General features: G+C 39.3%; 1 protein-coding gene across 6 annotated transcripts in view; it reads right to left on the bottom strand.

Annotated features, from left to right (window-relative positions):
- The window catches only part of LOC131063905 (uncharacterized), a 187,348-nt gene that overhangs the window by 44,832 nt on the left and 122,047 nt on the right, over positions 1-20,469 (bottom strand). For all 6 annotated transcript variants that reach the window (XR_009111181.2, XM_057997875.2, XM_057997874.2 and 3 more), the window contains exon 11: positions 13,498-13,587. Coding sequence is in view for 5 of the 6 variants with exons in the window: in XM_057997875.2 (XP_057853858.1) it covers positions 13,498-13,587 (90 nt within the window). In the remaining variant the exon portion in view is untranslated. The remainder of the gene's footprint in view (positions 1-13,497; positions 13,588-20,469) is intronic.

Below are 20,469 nucleotides of genomic sequence, written 5' to 3'. Positions count from 1 at the left end.
CTCCTGCTCCTCCTCACGTGCTGCCACTTCCGCATCCCATTCCTCTCCTGCCCTCTCCAACTCACTCAGCTGCTCATTAGTAAGGAATGGATCCAAATCATTATCAACATCATCAGGAGAAGCAACCCATTCTGCTGCATATGGATCAATGTCATCCAAGTCAAGTGCTTCATGTGAATCTTGCCCTAGCACCTTCTTCTCATGTAATCGAATGTTGTACCGCACATAGACAAGATCATTCAAGCGTTGTTGAGTCAACCTATTGCGCTTTTTTGTGTGGATGTTCTCAAAAACACTCCAGTTGCGCTCACAACCAGAAGCACTACAAGGCTGTGATAATATGCGGATGGCAAGCTTTTGAAGATTAGGCGTTGTGGCACCATAATCTTCCCACCACAAATCTGCAAGGATACAAAATGTGATTTATAACTTGTAAAGATTTCAATAATCTTAAAGAGAGAAATAAATGGTAAAAATTAAACATATGTTTTTTTTTACCTGGTCGTAAGGTGGCTCTCCTACGTTTGCAATCAGGTGAAGAAAACAATTCCCCTAAGGCCTTCTTATAACTCTGCAACTCATCAAGTATCAGGTCTCGAAGGATCTCATCATCAACTAATCTCCGAATGCATGTGTCAAGGCCAATTCTAACCTCTGCATCTGCTTTGAAACTCGGAGAGTAAAAAAACTTGGGATTCAAGAAGTAGGCAGCAGCATGAATATGTTGGTGGAGTTGATGGTTCCACCTCCGATCAATTATGCGCCATATGGGTTCATACTTGGTCTTGTTTGACCCATACAAGTGTTGAATCGCCTCTTTGGCCTTATCCATGGCCTCATATAGATACCCCATGGAGTTATGATCCCCATCCACCATTCGTAGCACCCTCACCAACGGTTCCGACACCTAGATATAAAAAATCTAACAAAATCAGCAGATTGAAATATTAGAAAATTAAATAATAAATCATCAATTAAAGTTTCAAAACTTACATTGATGATCTCCTCCACCATCTTGGCAAAATTAGTATCAAAAATGGCAATCACAACCTTCTCTGCTTCAGGCTTTGTAGCATAAGGACTCCCCAACCATCTTTCACTCACGAACATCCGCTTCAGGTTGGGCAATGTAGCAAGTATGCTCTGCAAGGTGAGGAAATTGGTAGCAAAGCGTGTGACCCCCGACCGCACAAGATCCTTACCTTCAGTGTGTTCTCTCATAAGATTCAGGACCCATGTGTGATTGTAGATGTATTTGGTGATATTCCTTCCATCTTCAACCACTTTCTTTACCCAACTTAGTTTCCCTATGTCCTCAAGGAGCAAGTCAAGACAATGGGCAGCACAAGGGCTCCAAAATAATGTCGGATGTCTAGCCATTAGAAGTTTGCCGGCTGCCACATATGCAGCTGCATTATCAGTCACAACTTGGATGACATTCTGCACTCCCACATCCATCACCACTTCATCCAACATGTTGCACAAGGTCTCCGCATTCTTCACTTCATTGGAGGCATCAATTGATTTTAAAAATACTAACTATCCTCCTGAAGCAACTAGAAAGTTGATGAGTGTCCTGTTCCTACCATCTGTCCATCCATCAGAAAGAATGGTGCAGCCATTCTTTTCCCAAATAGTCCTTTGCTCTTCCACTAATGCATGAGTGTTTTGGACCTCATCCTGCAATAACGGTCCACTTACCTCGTAACGGCTTGGGGATTTGAACCCCTTACCTGCCACAGTCAACGCGGTGACCAATTGGTCCCAAGATGGACTAGAAATAGCATTGAACGGAACATCGTTGTAGATAAAAAATCTAGCACACGCCACCTTGGCTTGTTGGTGAGCCTCTTTATTCCATGCAGTGCCAAGCAATCCAGGTTGTGCACCAGGAGTGTTACGTGGAATAAAGAAGTTTTCCATGTTGCTGTCCAAAGTTCCCTTTGCTCGTATCCGTGGCCCAAGGGAAGAACCAGATGTCCCCACATCGGTATGTGACCCCATGGAACTCAAATCTGCCCTTGGGGCTGCCATTGCCTCTGCTGTTCTCTTTTTTGTTGCCTTCCTTTGATCATATGCTTCAAGCGTTGCTATTGCATCTCTCGTAGCCTCTTCAGTACATTCCGTACAGCTTGTGGTATCTCGGCATTGAATTTTTGCAAGGTGATATTTGAACCTATTAATGCCACCTTTTACAATTTTTTTGCAATGGTTGCAAAAAACATCTCCTCGTTTTGGACCTGGTCTCCCATGTTTCCAACAAGGGTCTCTCTTTTTGCCACCAACTTTAACTGTAGAAGCTGAATCCATTTTCTTTCAAAAAGATGTGGAAAAGAACCTAGCAAAAGAGAGGCAACATTTAGAGATAAATAACATTGTTACCAAAAAAAATCACAAACATCCAAAAATTACAATGACTGTATAACTGTATTTTATTTACAGTCAAAATAGATGACTCTAAAATTAAAATTTTTAATTGGTTGTGTATTTTTTTAAGTTTTTAACTTCAAATTTAAATTTAAATGAAATACTTTAATACACATTGACATTACACAGTTGACAGTCATTTCAAATGACTATGAGTATTTCACAATTGACTGTGTAATACACAGTCATTAATTACAATGTACATTAATGATTAATGTATTACACAGTCATCAGTCATTTGAAAATGACTATGTATTACACAGTCATTTCAAAATTTCAAATGACCGTGTATTACACAGTCATCAGTCATTTGAAAATGACTGTGTATTACACAGTCATCAGTCATTTGAAATTTTGAAATGACTGTAATGACTGTGTATTACACAGTCATTTGAAAATGACTGTGTAATACACAGTCATTTGGAAATGACTGTGTATTACACAGTCATTTCAAATGACTGATGACTGTGTAATACACAGTCATTTGAAAATGAATGTGTATTACACAGTCATTTGAAATGACTGTGACTGTGTAATACACAGTCATTTGAAAATTTGAAATGACTGTGTATTACACAGTCATTTGAAAATTGAAATGACTGTGACTGTGTAATACACAGTCATTTGAAATGACTGTGACTGTGTAATGATGACTGTGTAATACACAGTCATTTGAAAATTTGAAATGACTGTGTATTACACAGTCATTTGAAAATTGAAATGACTGTGATTGTGTAATGATGACTGTGTAATACACAGTCATTTGAAAATTTGAAATGACTGTGTATTACACAGTCATTTGAAATGACTGTGACTGTGTAATACACAGTCATTTTCAAATGACTGTGTATTACACAGTCATTTCAAATGACTGATGACTGTGTAATACACAGTCATTTGAAATGACTGTAAATTGTAATTACTAATTACTAATGATTGTGTATTACACAGTCATTTGAAATGACTGTGACTGTGTAATACACAGTCATTTGAAATGACTAAGACTGTGTAATACACAGTCATTTTCAAATGACTGTGTATTACACAGTCTTAGTCATTCGAAATAAAACAATACAAAAAGATACCTGGTTGTGCGTGCAAATGCAAACAATACAGTCATTTTGACTGTGTAATACACAGTCATTTCAAATGACTGTGTATTACACAGTCAAAATGACTGTGTATTTGAAATAAAACAATACAAAAAGATACCTGGTCGTGCGTGCAAATGCAAACAATGCAGTCATTTTGACTGTGTAATACACAGTCATTTCAAATGACTGTGTATTACACAGTCAAAATGACTGTGTATTCGAAATAAAACAATACAAAAAGATACCTGGTCGTGCGTGCAAATGCAAACAATACAGTCATTTTGACTGTGTAATACACAGTCATTTCAAATGACTGTGTATTACACAGTCAAAATGACTGTGTATTCGAAATGAAACAATACAAAAAGATACCTGGTCGTGCGTGCAAATGCAAACCCTATGCAAATCGCGTGGCGTTTTTTGCCTTCCGGAGTCGCGCGAGCCGCGAAATGGAATAAAGACTTCGGTTTTTTTTTTGCTTGCGACTTAAGTCGCGTTTTTCTCGCATTTTGTGCCGCGTTTCGGGCGGGTTTTGGCCATTAACGGCGATTATTTGCCAAAAAAATCGCGGCGAGTATATAAAAAAATCGCCCCGAGTATTTCCGCGATTAACTCGCGCGGGATTATGGATCGCGATTACTCGCGAGTTTTTGAATTGCTCGCCAAGTTTTTCATCTATGGATTATATAACTATTGAGAAATGAAAAGATCATTATTCGATTCCAATGAATCATCAATAACATTAATTAAATACAAAAAATATAGTTCTCTTATCATATACTAATTTAACTATATTATACTCACAAAGAAACACTTAACAATGACACTGTACAACTCGTGAACCACTTCATTTGCTTATTTCTACCTAATATTATTGTATTTGATGAATGGATTATAAGAACTTACAACACTCATTTCATATTCCTGTTCGGGAAAAATTTAGTATATATATATATATATATGGATATGTATACATATATGTATATGTATATATACATATCTTTACAATCAATTACAAATAAAAAAGTTAATTTCAAATGTACATTATATTTATTTATTTATTTATTATTGTCAATTCCCATTTACAATATTCATCACCATAGTTATAAAAAAATTATATTTAAAAAATACAAAGAATTTAAATATGAAAACTATATAAAACTTTACTATAAAATGTAAATATTAACTAATGTCTTTTTCCCCTATTTATGAACTTTTTACCTATCTATTTTAATTAAAATAAACTTTAACTAAAACAAATTTTAACAAAAATAAATTACAAAACAAATATAAAGAATAAATAAATAAAAAGATACAACTCTTACCCTATTGAATCAGATGGAGCGTGCACGAGCTTTGCTAGTCTGTGCTAGGGCATCTAAGCCCTAGCCCGTGGAGGGTCCGTGTTTGACCGTGCATAGAGGGGGGGATCTGTTTTATGCTTCCATGGGTGTGGCGGTTTTGTTATGGAGTTCGGTGGCTAGTGGCAGGGAGGACTGTCGTGAGGAGCTTGTTTTGAGTGCGGGTGCGGGGTGTGCAGGGTGGCTGGTGTTTGGCAGCAACAGTGGGAGGAGCTCAAGGGGTGTGGAGGGTAGTGGCCTTTTTCTCCCCGTTACAGAGTTTGGGAGGAGTGTGCGGCTTGGGTGGAGGGTTCGATGGGTAGGGTTTTGGGGTGTGGGTCTTCTTTGTGTCGAACCCTTCTCCTTTGTGATGTCGGCTACGAGGGGAGAAGCCTCAGGGGACTCTCCTGATATGGATTTTCGAGGTGCATTGGGCGCGAAATCCCCATCCCAAGGTATCAAGACCTTCGCTAATGATCTTTTTGTTCCGGATTCGGGGTTTACTAGGGAAGGTTTGTCCAATGGCTCTCGGATTTCAAAGATTAATGGATGTCTTGAGAGATGCAAAGACAGGCCGAAATTGGTAATCCCGCCTAAGATGATTGCCGACGATGTTGAATATTTCTCAAAGCACTCGTTATACTGTAAATTTTTGGGGATGACGGTTTCTCTACAGACTTTGGAGAATTGGGCTCAGAGGACTTGGGCACCGAAAGGGGAAAAAGATGTTTTGTTGTTGGCAAACAATTACTTCATGGTCACTTTTAATTCCATGGATGATCGCAATAGGATCTTTGAGGGAGGTCCATATTTTTATAACCAGGTGGGGTTGTTCATCAAACCTTGGCATGCGGGATTTAACCCTTCGGAGGTGCTCCCGAATCGGGTCCCAATGTAGGTTCGTTTACCTCATTTTCCAGTGGAATGTTGTCAGGAGGACGTGTTGAGAATGCTAGCTTCATTGCTTGGGAAGCCTGTTGGACCTTCAACGCAAACCTTGGGGAGAAAGGTTATGACTTTTGCTCGAATTTGTGTCGAAATTGATCTTAGTAAGCCTTTGCCAGATGCTATAGATAAGTGTGCGGGCTCTTACTCTTGGGTCTAACAGCTTGATTATGAGACTTTACCTTTCTGGTGTCGTCTATGTCATGCAAAGAAACGGGAATCACCATGAATCGCCTAAACACGGCGAGTCCGAGTCCGAGTCATGCTCGCCGAGTCTTTGGGACTCGAACTCGGACTCGTCCAAGTCTGGCGAGCAAACTTGCCAGACTCGCCGAGTTGGCGAGTTTGGCTCAAACTCGCCAAACTCGGCGAGTCTCGAGCCCCAAACTCGACTACTGCCTGAGTTAACTAAAATGACAAAAAAAAAACATTTTAAAAAGTTTTTTTTAAATGAATGGTCTCGTCTTTGTTCACTACAACCTCTGCCCAAGAATGAGAAAAATTAGGGTTACAACATGTCAGCCAATAAAAAAATAACACCCGACGCCTTTATTAAATAATAAGTTTTTTTGGCCTCGCGGGGCGCTGCCCCTTGACCCCGCCCTGTATCGCGACAAGGAGCGCGCAAGGGGCGCTGCCCCTTGACCCCACCTTGGGTGCGCTACCCCCAAACCCCCGTCAAAAAATTTGGGGGGAAACTGTGTTGATAGAAGTAGGGACAATTTAACCTCCGAGTCTGACACTGATTGGATCGACCAAGTAGATATAGAGGCTGAGACTGTAGCCATGGTAGAGGAGAAGCGAAGAGCACGAGCATAGATAGGAGATTCAGAGGCAGATAGTGACCCGGATGTTCCTGATGTTGGTGAGCATGGCATGGTATCACGGGGAGCGGCTATGGCTATCGAATCATCCAGGACCTACCTTAGACACCTTCGCAGGGGGTCGGGGCCAGAGGGTGCTGTCGTGCAGGCTCCTCTGAGCCATAGGCTTGAAGTTGTATTTACCTTTGGTATTTGTATGAAACATTTGATGATGATCATATGATGACATGGATTTTTTAATCCATGAGTTTTGTAATATTGTATACATTTGACAATATTTATATATCTATGTTTGTTATTTCCTTCAGCTACAATTTGCGTTTATGCTTATGTGATTGATGTATACTTGTGTATGTAATCAAATGAGCCGAGTTTGATGATGTTATTGTGTCTTTAAGGTGTATTCAATAAAGGGTGCCTGAAACAAGTTTTAAATCTTTTAAAATCTCTAAATTTCTTGAGTTTTTCACTTTCCCGAGTCTGGAGCCGAGTCTGGAGCTGAGTCCTGAGTCCGAGTCCGATTCGGCCTTGCCGAGTTTGAGCAGAGTCCGAGTCCCGTTTCTTTGATGTCATGAGTATGGTCATTTGCAATGTAAGTGCCCTAGGTCTAAATTGTCTGAACTTCAACCTCAACAGTCATCCTGTAACCTAGATGGGGTTGACAAAGGAAAAACTTCCATGTCTGGTGGGGTTGTGGGTGCTGATGGTTTTGTCCCAGTTAAGACAAAGAATAGGAACCAAGGTCAAAAGAGGTCTTTGCAGGAGAGTCGGGAGGAGAATACCTTTAACAGATTTGAAGCCTTGGATGATATAGCCAACAGGAGGTGAATCCGAGGATGATTCCTTTGGATCATAGTGCAACAGGGTTGATTCCTGATAGTGTGAACTTGGTTACTACCCAGGGTGCGCAGGCGGGTGCGAGTCATCAAACGGAGATGGATCAGCAGGTAGTGGCTCAGATGAGACCCATCTCTAGTGCTGAAGTGAAGATGGCTGGTGGGGATGTTTCTCCTGCAGCACAGAAATTGGACTCTGTTGGGGTTAAAAGTAATAAGATCTCTTTACATCTGGGTCTTCTTCAGAAAGACATTAAAAAAGGTGCAATAGAGAAGATTTTGAAGGTTAGCAGAAAGGACTTGGATAAGATCAAATTGATGGGGGAGAATTTGGTTGAGTCAAGGTCAGTTAAGACTCTGGATTCTCATTTTTCTAATCCCCCGAAATGATTGTGCAATCATGGAATGTGAGGGGCTTGAACAGTGGCCCTAGACAAAAAGTTGTTCGGGAGTTGATAAGGAGTCATTCTCCTGATGTCATTTTCTTGCAGGAAACTAAATTATCTGTGCAAAGTATGTTGGGTCTAGTGCCAAAGCTATGAGGGAGAGGCGAATGTCAGTGTATTGGGGCATTTGGCTCCTCTAGAGGTGTGGCTTGTCTTTGGAACCCCTTGAGGATTCGTCCTATATGGTGGGTTTCTTCCAGATCATCTTTATCTAGGGTTGCCTCTAGTCTTGAGACTAGGGAATATATATTGTTTACTAACATTTATGCCCCCACTGATCTTTAGGGTAAGCAGAATTTGTGGTCTCATATTACTTTTATGCGTGGGCTTTTTCCTTTTCATCTGTGGATTATGGCGGGTGATTTCAATGCCATGTTAGAGTTGAGTGAGAAGAACGGTGGTGTTATGCAGTCAGGGCCTTCTTCCTTCCTTCTTCAGGATAGTATATCAACCTTGAATCTATTTGACATCAAACTCGGTAATGGTCTGTTCACTTGCATCAACAGGAGGGTAGGGAAGTATTGGATTGCGGGTATATCAACCTTGAATCTATTTGACATCAAACTCGGTAATGGTCTGTTCACTTGCATCAACAGGAGGGTAGGGGAGTATTGGATTGCGGAGAGGTTGGATCGCTTTCTGGTTTCTAGTTTTTGGGTTGGTGGGGGGTGGTCCACATGCTCTGAGATTTTAGATTGGAGAGGTTTGAACCACTGGCCCATCAAATTGGTGTCTTCTTTTGCTCGGATCACTCGCATTCCCTCATTCAAATTCCAGCTTATGTGGTTGCGAGATCCTTCTTTGCAGTATCATGTTGCGGAATGGTGGAAGAAAGGGAGGCCGGCCTTTGGCACTGCTATGTACACTTTTGCCAAGCAGCTGCAATTTGTTAAGTTTCAGCTTAAACGGTGGAATCGTCAGTGTTTCGGTAATATTTTTCATGCTAAGATAGCTGCTCAATTAGAGTTGAATGGCATTACCAGAGAAATAAGAGAGCATGGATTGTCAGAAGCCTTGCTTAGGGAGGAAGACAGCGCAGTCAAGATTTTAGAGGAGTGGGAGCTTAGGGAGGAAATCTACTTGAAACAGAGAGCTCGTATTGATTGGCTTCAAGCGGGGGATAAGAATACTGCGTTCTTTTTCAACTTGGTGAAAGCAAAAAGACATGGCAATTCCATCCTTGTTCTAGTTAATGATAGAGGTGAGCAGTGTTTATCTTTGCAAGAGATTTCTCGGGAGGCTATGCAATATTTCCGATCCCTTTTTAGTGAGGATTCTCAGGGGGAATCAGAAGAGGAGAATCGAGGTCTTGCTTGTATTCCTTCTCTAGTTACTAGGGAGATGAATGAACAACTTATGGGTCCTATTTTGTTGGAAGAACTTAAGAAGATTGTTTTCCACATGAAGAAGGGGAAAGCTCCTGGACCGGATAGGTTTCCGATTGAGTTCTATCAAGAATTATGGGATACTATCAAGTTGGACTTATTGGAATTGATCCAAGAGTCCCAGAAGAATAAGCAGATGCTTCGGGCTTTGAATGCGACTTTCATTGCGCTCATCCCCAAATGTGATGGGGCTAACCGGTTAGGTCAGTTCGGCCCTATTTCTCTTTGAATGTGATTTATAAGATTATTTCTAAGCTTATAGCAGAAAGGTTGAAGAATTGGCTTGGGGGTATCATCTCTGAGGAGTAGAGTGGGTTTGTGAAGGGTCGTCAAATCTTGGATGGAGTGGTCATTGCTACTGAGACCATTCATTCTACGGCAACTTCCAAGGATAAGGTTATGTTTATCAAGTTGGACATGGCAAAGGCTTATGATAGAGTCCATTGGTCCTTTCTCCAAAAGATTCTTAGGGTTTTTGGTTTTGCTGATGAATGGATCCAATGGGTAATGAGTTGTGTTTCCTCTACCTCATTCTCTATGCTAATTAATGGAGATCATGGTGAGTTGTTCGGTGCATCCAGGGGTCTTCGTCAGGGGGACCCTCTTTCCCCGTACTTATTCATTCTTTTGGCTGAGGGTCTGGGGAGATTGATTAAGTATAATGTGGGATTGGGTATTATTCATGGTTGGAGTTGAGGTAACGACATAACCCCTCAGTCCCATTTGCAGTTTGTGGATGATACGGCCCTGATGGGACTTGCTAGGATCAAAGAAGCTATAAATCTGCGTAAAGTCTTGGATGTCTATCTTGCTGCTTCTGGCCAGTTGATCAATGAGGATAAATCTTCCAATCTCTTCTTCAACACACTTGGAGCTATTCAGATGAGGATTGCTCATATCTTGAGATTCCAGGTCGGTTCTCTTCCCTTGACTTACCTGGGTATTCTTATCTCTGCTGGTAATCCTCCCAAAGACTCTTGGCAGGGTATTCTGGATAAATTTCGCATGAAGGTTGAACATTGGACACACAGATGGTTATCCTTTCCTGGGTGGGTTCAACTGATCTAGTCGGTGGTTCATGCTCTTCTGATTTATAGGTGTATGCTCCAAGTGGCCCCAAAGTGGTTTGTGAAGGAATTGGATTCTTTGGCAAGGCAATTCTTATGGGCAAGCAACCTGTCCTCCTATAAGTGGAGTCTTGTCAATTAGGACTTGGTGTCCAGCCCGAAGCCATTGGGTGGGCTTGGTTTAAGGTAGTCTTCCTTATTTGGGGAGGCTTTGGCAGCAAAATTGTACTAGAGGTGGTATGTTGAACAGGATCGTGGCTGGGCTAGGATTTTATCCTACAAGTATATGTAGAGGATCCCAAAGGAGGAAATCCCAAGATATCCTCTTGTGGGAAAAGGCTCTACGATTTGGAGTACTCTCAAGAAAGGGGTTGCACTGATAAAAAGACTTTTTGGGATCTGTAAGAGGGGGGAAGAGGTGCTTTTTTGGTTTGATTCTTGGGATGGCTATCCCCCCATTATTGATCAGTTTCCTAATTTACTGAATCTTTGCCAGAGGTTCCTGAAGGCAGGGTAGTCTAGAGTGAGCGACTTTAAGTCTGTTTATAGGTGTGGGCAATTGGAGATGGTGCGATGGAAGGTTCCTAATGAATGGCTGGTTTTTGGTATGGAGGAAGACTACGCGGAGCTTCATGGCATTTTGGCTAGCAGACATTGTAGCTCCCTTAAGGATAGGGATAGACTTGCTTGGTCCCAGAATCCTAAGGGGGTTTTTACTATTGCTAGTGGGTACCAGGAGTTGTTGTCCCGTAGATTAGAGGGGAGGGAGGTGCACTGGTGGAAATATCTTTGGAACAATTTCTCTTGGCCGAAGCGTAACTGTTTTGCCTTGACTTTGGCTTTGAATAGATGTCTAACATGGGACAATATCCGTAAGCGTGGGTTCCACGGGCCTTCCATTTGTGTTTTGTGTGGTAATGGGGAGGAGGATTCTTCACACCTGTTCTTCAGATGCCCTTTCTTGTTGCTGATTGGGCAATACTAGTGGGGGGTGTGGAAGCACCCTTGTGTCCACACGGACTCTTTGGTGGAGTTTTGGAGCAGTTTGGGCAGGCCTCCTATTTCGTCCTCTTTTCTCCAAACTGTCTGGCACATTGGGCCCATTTTCATACTTTGGCAGATCTGGCTAGAGAGGAATACGCGGATCTTTAGGGAAGTCAGACTGCTAGTTCAGCAAGTGTGGAATAGAATCATGGGAGTGATCCAAGAGACAATGGAAGCTAAATGTGAGGTGAATTTTCCTCTGGACAGAGGAGAGGCTGATATAGTGAGTAGGTTGGGTTTGCAAGAGATGTTGCCTGTCTCAGCTTGTGTCAGGAGAGATAGACGTGCTATGAAGAAGGTTCATAGGGTGGGAAGATGGTTGCCCCAGCAAGATGAATCCATTAAGATTAACACCGATGGCTCCTCTAAGGGTAATCTGGGTCCTGCTAGGATTGGTGGTGTTGGTAGGGATCGTATGGGGGAGGTGGTTTTCTTCTTTTCGGTGCATAAAGGGCAGCAGTCTAATAATTTATGGAGGGATTAGCAATTTTCTATGCCCCGGAGCGAGCTTTTGAGTTGGGGTGGCGTAAGGTTATCTGCGAATCGGATTCGCAAATTATGGTTAATCTATTGATTGAGCAGAAGGTGAGTGGAATTAATTGGCAGCTGGCAAGGATTGTTCACCAGATTTTGCAAATTAGTGCTATGATGGAGAAGGTGTCTTGCATCCACATTCCTCGTGAATGGAATAGAGCAGTTGATTGTTTGGCTAAGTGGGCCTCAGAACATGGTGATGATTGGAAAGTTGAGGGTTGGGAGCATCTTTCCCCGTATTATTGTCAGGGCTTGCATAAGATCTTTGCTGAGGATATGGATAGTCATGAAGTTGGTTGATAATTGGTTGGGTTTGTTGTTCTCTTCTAGAGCTTTGAGGCTTTGGTTTTCTTATGTAATGCTTGTGTCTGATTATTAATAAAGTTTTTACCCCTTTATTCAAAAAATAAAAATAAAAAGATTAAATTTGATTAAGTCATAAAATATAACTATTAAATCAAATATTAAAATAATACATTCATTACTAAAAACTACAAATAAAATAATTATAAAATGAAATATTAATATACAAAATATATTATTTTTCAAAAAAAAAAACTTAAAATCTCACCTTTTTATCTTCTTCAAAATACTTGCCTATGAGAAAAGAATTATAATCAAATCTATTAAAGATGATGGTATTTCATTTAGAAATATTCATAAAAAATTCTAACCAACAACTTTATTATTTACTAGAAAAGAAAAAAATTATAATCAAATCTATTAAAGATGATGGCTATTCATTCCTCCTATTGATAAAAAATTCTAACCAATAGCTTTATTATTTAGTAGAAAAAAATTATATAGGCCGTTCTTATCATGTCGTAGGACACTTAGCTGCCTGTTCTTTTAGTGCATGACACCTGGTTCCAAGTACAAGACTCGTCAAAAATTATTATGGCATTATATTTGTGCAGGCCTCGGTTTTTTCATCAGCGGAAATATTTGACTTCATACATTTGAATTAAATGAATTAATATGTCATTTAAAGAGAGGAAAAATTGATGGCAATCTAGACTAATAAAAAGAAAGAAAAATGTTATTTATATAATTATGTAAAATAAAAATAAATATAAATAATAGAAATTTCATTTAAATTTTTTAATTCTGTGATATGATTGGTTAACTTAATGAAAAAATTGAATACATTTCTATAAAGTAAATACAATGTGATGCATTTCCAATGACAATCCTTCCCTTCTAGGTTTATAGGGTTTTTATCAAATGTTCCTTACAAAGTTTCTTTTAATTTTTATGTACCAAATGGAACAGGCTGTCCAGTCTTTGTGGAACACTGGTTTTTGGAGAGAGAGAGAGAGAGAGAGAGAGAGAGAGAGAGAGGAGCAAGTACAAAATAAATGGTATCTATAGTTAACATGCCATTTTTTTCTCTCTCATAACAACAAACAAAGTTGTATATGCTAGTCATTGCTCTGTTATTTCCTCAGGTAAATTACAATATACAACTCTATTGACATATTACATTACACTTGAAAATGCAGCATGGCCTAGTATGTCATATAAAAAAAGCAGTCTAGTAAATAAGAAATCTTACTTCAAGCTCCCGAATGATAGCAGCTGTTCGCCATCCAGCTTTTGCAGGCCCCCTTAAATCACTGAATAAATGGTCACCGAAATACATCACCTAAAGCAAAAATCATACAAAACATTGAATCAACGAACAAGTCAGAGTCTTAATAGTCCCAAAAAAAAAATCTTCCATATAAGGTCATTGGTAACACAATAACAAATGAAATAAAGGTATTTGCCAACATTGACTTGACTGTTTAGTGCAAACAGCAGGGCAACAAACAAAGACAACTCATTTTATTCGGCTGGGATAACTTTGTCTAAATGTAAATCTGTGCCTCCGTGCAGATTAAATAGGTTTATGGCCATTTCTATGACCAAGCAAACTCTAATTCAGCTTCAATGTACACATCAATATAACACTTCCCAAGATCAATGTACATATAAGTTTTAATTTGCTATAACCCAAAATTTCCCAAATAAAAGAAGAGAAACAGGACTTAATTCCTAGATACCAAATTCCATTTCCCATGACAACTGCCGACATAACACAGCAGACTAGTGAGATGGTAGATTTCTTTATGTACCATGTACTTTCTAAGCCAGCCTCATTAACCATTGGAGGGAAAGTCCAATTATAAGGCCACTAGATAAACTCAATTGCTTGCTCAATAAGATGATTATAAAGTGGCCTTATAAGTGAAATGTCATTACATATTATAAAACAAATGAGAGGAATACTCCTTATATAGAAAATTACAAAGGATCTTTCCCTTACAGGAACAATCGAAAAAAGAAACGCGAAAGATAGAAAGGAAACTTCTTAAAACTAACTAAAAACAAAAGACATAAACGAAAGTTTTTAAATACTAAGTAAATGACTAAGATGACCATTATATCAATATTACATTATTATTTTAATCCCCTCCCTTAATGGTCATCGTACTAATCTAGTCATTTGGCCACAAATGCATAGAAGGCTACCCCCTTCTCAAAACGCTCTAGGACATGAGCCTGCTAAAGACCCTCCCTAATTCTGCAAAACTTCTAGATATACCAAGCCTACCACAATCTATCTACCACAATCCTTCCAACTTGATGTTGGGTAACAAAGCCATCCCTCCCTTACACCAAGAACAACTTCTCAAAAACCTTTACAGTTCTAAAAGAACACAATTTTGTCCAAAAAAACATCAAAAGAAGCAACACCCACGATTTTGTAAAAATATCATCAAAAACCTTGTGCAAAAGAACACCGTTCACCTTCGAAACCCTAGGTGAAACCAAAACATTCTACTAAAAATCACAATTTGTGGAAAAATTTGTGCAAAAAATAAACAAACAAATTACAATTTTTGAAGAGAAAACCCTCTAGCAGAGAAAGAACCCATGATTTTTCAAAAAATCAAGCAAAACACCAAAAAAAACAGATATCCTCACATTGCGGCCAAAGCCCTTCATCTCGTGATAAAACAAAAAAAACACGTCACACTAAAAACAGGTCGCAACCCACAATTTTCCACAAAAAAAGCCTCCAAAAGGAACCCTCGATTTTTCCAAAAAAATCAATCAAGAAACCCTTCTAAAAATTTCTCACAAAAAAATCAAGAAAAAACCTCGATTTTATTTAAAAATCATCAAAACTTTTGAGAAAAGGGTAACACGACACTTTTTCATAAGAAATCATAAAAAACTTCTAGAAATAAACTCTAGGTAAATACCCACAATTTTTTTTTTTAAATTTGTCAAAAAAACTTAACCCACTTTGATACCATGAATGATAATTTGTTATATATTATTAAACAAAGGAGAGGAATACTTCTTATATAGAAAATTACAAGAGGATCTTTCCATAATAGAAATGACCGAGAATAGAAACACAAAAGATAGAAATGAAACTTACTAAAACTAACTAAAGATGAAAGACATAAACGGAAGTTTCTAAATACTAACTAAATGACTAAGATGACCATCATATCAATATTACAATATTATTTTAATAATAAGTAGTAAGCATCTTAATACTAATTCTCCATGAATAATTAAAATAGAATTATTAGAGTTCGGCCTTTCTCTTCTTAGAATTTTTTTAATGAAAGACACTTTTCAACTCATGGTAACTTCCAACTTACTAGTAGTTCAAACTTCAAACCTAGGTTTACTATGATAAGAAAAAAAAATGTGTGATTGATGTTTAAAGGTTGAAACTTTCCGAAGACTGAGGATTTCAAAGAATAATTGCCAACCAGAATTCCTTGGTATTCTGCCAAAACCAAATTGAAATATGTATGACGATACATTTACATAGAATTCAATCAATTTGTAATGTCCTCATTTTTGGAGAGGAGTTAATTAATTAATTTAATTAGTTAAGTTGTCCAAATTATTATTATTTTTCATGGATAGCTTAATTAATTATTTTAATTAATTGTATTGAGTTAATTATTTATAAAGGTATCAAATAAATTAAAAATTAAAAGATGACTTTATATTTAACTAATTTAATAAAGTGACTTAATTAAATATTATATCATAAAGTCACTTAAGTGAAATAATATTATTTCTAGAAGCTTCTAGCGATGGACTGAAAAAGTATAAAGAGAGATCTAGTTGAGCTTCAAGGCAGCCAAGAATTGATATTTGCTTTGTGGAGTTTGTGGAGACTAGGGTTATGTTGATGTGTCTTTTATGCACATGCGAACACAGAATAAAATACCAAGGTATCTTATCCTCTCTTGAACAAAGTTATCCGAATGTTGAAGATTTGCCTAAGGATCAATCGAAATAACTCCAAGGTTCCTATATGTAGGGTCTCTACGTGTGGATAAGCTCTTGTAGTATGATGTGATTATGCTGGAATCACAAGGGGACTTACGTTCGAATGCCTGAGCGTCTGATTCGCTGGAACTCAAGTCCTATTTACTCACCGGGAAGAATAAAGAAATAGCAAAAGGTGAAAGGCTGAGAAAGTCTACTCTAAGACCTAGAATGCAAGAAGGTAAATGAACGACTAGTTGGAATCCTACTGGGTTGGGTCTCACCATCAAGCTGAACAATTCAACACCAACTCAATGCGATCTTCTAAGGGATGCTTCGAATATGTTCAAATCATACACCATCAGACACTAATCACCATTCAAGTTAATGCATGAACAATAGAAGCGTAACGACTCGAGATTAAGCTCATTCAATGGCAATTGACCACCCAGGGCGCCCTTACAATCAGCAAGAGGCTAGTGGTTTGGACTAGGCGGATTCCAAGCGAGTGCATTCAATAACTTCCTCTATTCAATCTAATTATTTACCATCTAAACTGAAGATTCAACAAGAGACCATGCATATTGCAAAGAAACGACATATTTCACCATATCTTCAATGAAAATGGAGTTCATTTACAATCAAGGCAACAATTTCTTGCCTTCTCCTCCTCCTCTATTCTAATTGCTATCTACTCACTATTCTAGCTACTAACTCTTAGCTATTAACCTTTACAAGTGAAGAGCCAAAGCTTTATATAGAGAGCTCTTTATAATTCAATGGCTCTAATTGATTTACAATTAGTGGCTAGGATTACAAGATGGAAACCCTAATTAGGGTTTGTTACAACAAACTCCTTTAGCCAATGAGAAAATTACATTTCATGAGTGTGAACCAATAGGAAATCGGGGTAGGTGCCTCGAAATTTGTGCCATCACTGGTGAGTCAGGTACATTGAATCTGAACATGTTGATGTGGACCTATCTGACTAGAGGAACAGTGACTGGGATGCCACCTTGTCTCACACTTGCCTAGTCAATGAATGTTGTATTTTTCGATATTCAATGTGATGAAAAGCTAACTTTGATTAACTCTTCTGAAACCATCTGCTTCTTCAACGTACCCTTGTACTGGCCTTGGTTGATCCTCCTCTGTCCTAGATGTACTTGATGAGTGGCGCACCCTTCCTTGGCACTCTTACGTTTAATGAAACCCCTTCACGATCAAGTCACTCCTCCTCTAGTAGCTCATATCGCCTTGAAATGTTTATAAGATCTTTCTTCTTGACATCCTATGGTTTCTCCATGTGGAAGAATGAAGATCTTGAGGATAGCTTGCAACTCCTTGAACACTTGAAGTCTTCAAACACTTTAGAAGCATGTTGAGTCCTCCTCCATGCATTTAGGGTGTCTTTAATGATGATGGAACTTGAATAGGTCGTCGTTGTCTGTTCTTCCTTCTAGCCCGGTCTTGTTGATCTGCAAAACAAACAAAAGATGATTAAGATTACATGACATATTCATTCTATCATAGCATTTCTTACCTTAAATCATCAGCAAGAAGGCATTAGGATGAAATTCGTTCTGGACCCCTTGGAAGGACAGGCCCTATAATGAAATTCGCTCTGGACCCTCTCCAAGGACAAGCCCTAAAATGAAATTCGCTCTGGACCCTCTCCAAGGATAGTCCCTATAATGAAATTCGCTCTAGACCCTCTGCAAGGTACAGGAGCGAATTTAGCAATTTCACTCAATTCCCTAATCATAACTCATTCTTCAAGGCATTAGACTTAATAATTGTGCTCCTAGTTATAGACAAGTCACTTGCTCCCAAAAATTGCTTAGGAACGGGGTTATTCAAGGGCCTACGCAAAACAAAAGACCTCCTAAGAATTTCGCTCTGGACCCTTTGGAAGGGTCAGGAGCGAAATTTGCATTTTAGTTCAAATTCTATCATCTCATTGCCTCAAATCACTTTTCAAGGGCAAGTACAGATTAATCCTTTCCCAACCATGCCTTAGGAACCAAGATCTTGGTCTCAACAAGGAGCAAACTAGAGGTTTCGGGAAATTTCGCTCTGGACCCTTTGGAAGGGTCAAGAGTGAAATTTGCATTTGCACTCAACCTTTCATCATTTCCTTGAACTTTGCTCCTAGGCTAGGCCTTTGGGTCCTTCCCCCATACTATCAAGCCCATCTACCTTCAAAGTGATGTCCATTTCAACGTTTTTGGCAAGAAAATAGGCTATCCTAAGGATTTCGCTCTAAACCCTTTGGAAGGGTGAGGAGCGAAATTTGCATTTTAGGCCCAAATCCTCCACCTTTTCACCCCTCAATTGCTTCCAAGGCATGATGACATCCTAGCTAAGCCTCCAAGGCACAAAATTAGTCCAAATTTGAAGCAAAGGGAGGACTCTATGAAAAATCGCTCTGGACCCTTTGGAAGGGTCAGGAGCGAATTTTGTCTTTTAACCTCAAATCCATCATTGCCTTCATTTCCATTCAGTTCTTAAGGTGAGTATATATCTATCACCCCTCAACCATGTCCTAGGAACAAAACTTTGATTTAAACAAGGAGGAAATATATGTTTTTAGGAGAATTTGCTTTGAACCCTTTGGAAGGGTCGGGAGCGAAATTCTTCCTAGGCCCAATTTCTTCATCCATTCATCCTTTCTTTGTCTTGAATTTAACCTATCACACCTTCTCCCATCACCATCAAGTCAATTCGCTATCAAAACAAGGCTCCCTTAGTGCACTAGGTGAAATTGAGAGTCTTTCTAGGAATTTCGCTCTGGACCCTTTGGAAGGGTCAGGAGCGAAATTTACATTTTGCTTGATTTTCCATCACAAAACTCCATTTCACATCCTTTAATCATCAAAAACAAGTCTTTTGCCTTCAAAAAATGCTTGGGAATGAGTTAGTTCGTAGGTTTGAGCAAGATATAATGTTTTATGGAGAAATTCGCTCTGGACCCTTTGGAAGGGTCAGGAGCGAATTTGCTCTTTTGGCTCAATTCTCATCTTTTTTCACTTAGCTTTGCTTTAGACTTGATCTTTGATCCTTTTCTCTGCCATGCATGACCACCATTCAATGTCCTTAGTGAAGAAATAAGCCATCTGGAGGATTTCGCTCTGGAACCTTTGGAAGGGTCAAGAGCGAAATTGAGGAATTAGCCTTAAATATCACTCAAACATTCAAACTTTACCCTCACTCATATTGTCCTGGCTTTAGATCATGCTAACAAATCACCCTAAAGAAGCACCTAGCTCAAAATGTTGGATCACAAACACATCCTGACAATTTCGCCCAGGTACCCTTGGAAGGACAAGACCTAAAGAGGAATTTCGCTCTGGACCCTTTGGAAGGGTCAGGAGCGAAATTTTGCTTTATGGCTCAAATTCTCCAATTTTCTTCATCCCACTTGCTTGCAACTTGCTCACAAGGCCTTAGCATTCTCACTCAAACCATGGGAAGAAGGTTCATGATCCAAACTGAGGAGCAAAAGAGGATTCTAAGGAAATTTGCTTCTGTCCCTTTTGAAGGGTCAAGAGCGAAATTCATTTGTACTCAAATTCCTCATCACTTCCTTGACTACATGCCCTAGGTCTTAAAGGCAAGGCCACATTTGTATTTTCACTTAGACTCATGGCAAGGAACAAAGATCCATCTATTCCCAATCAAGTCTTAACAAGCTCCCAAGCCTAACCAAGAGGAAACTTTTTAATACAGGCCCTGACCTGGACCACCTACTGACCAATTTGAACCTAAGCAGACCACCTTATCTTAATGAGCCCTCTGGCGACCCTTCAATGCAAAGACTAATAGCCAAGAACCTAAAAAACTAAACCAGGAAGACTAACCCTAGAAAGCAAAAAGTAGGGGTCCCCATTTGCAATGGGGCAATGTGTGAATACGTCACAACAGGTTTCTGCAGAATATTGTCTTTGGGAATGTGTTGTGCGAATCGCACACCCATCCCCGTCTTGGACAGGGACCCCCAGTTTGTGCCTTTCTGTCCTTGCGGAAGAGGAAGGGGATATGAAGGGTCAACTGCCACTAAACCAAATTCGGCCTCTAGGGCCATATTGCGAACTTCAAACTCCCCAATTCTCACAAAGTTGCCTAAATGTGAAGAAAGAGTTAAAAGCCTGCACAGACGTTGAAATGCCGATTTTCGCCAAATGGGGGTTAAAAGTTTAAAATATCAAAACTTTGAAAAAAGGTCACAAACCCCCGAAAT

Source organism: Cryptomeria japonica, chromosome 3, assembly GCF_030272615.1.
Source record: "Cryptomeria japonica chromosome 3, Sugi_1.0, whole genome shotgun sequence".
NCBI classification, from domain to species: Eukaryota; Viridiplantae; Streptophyta; class Pinopsida; order Cupressales; family Cupressaceae; genus Cryptomeria; species Cryptomeria japonica.
The sequence above is the reverse complement of the archived record's forward strand: the minus strand, read 5'-3'. Positions and strand labels throughout refer to the sequence as shown.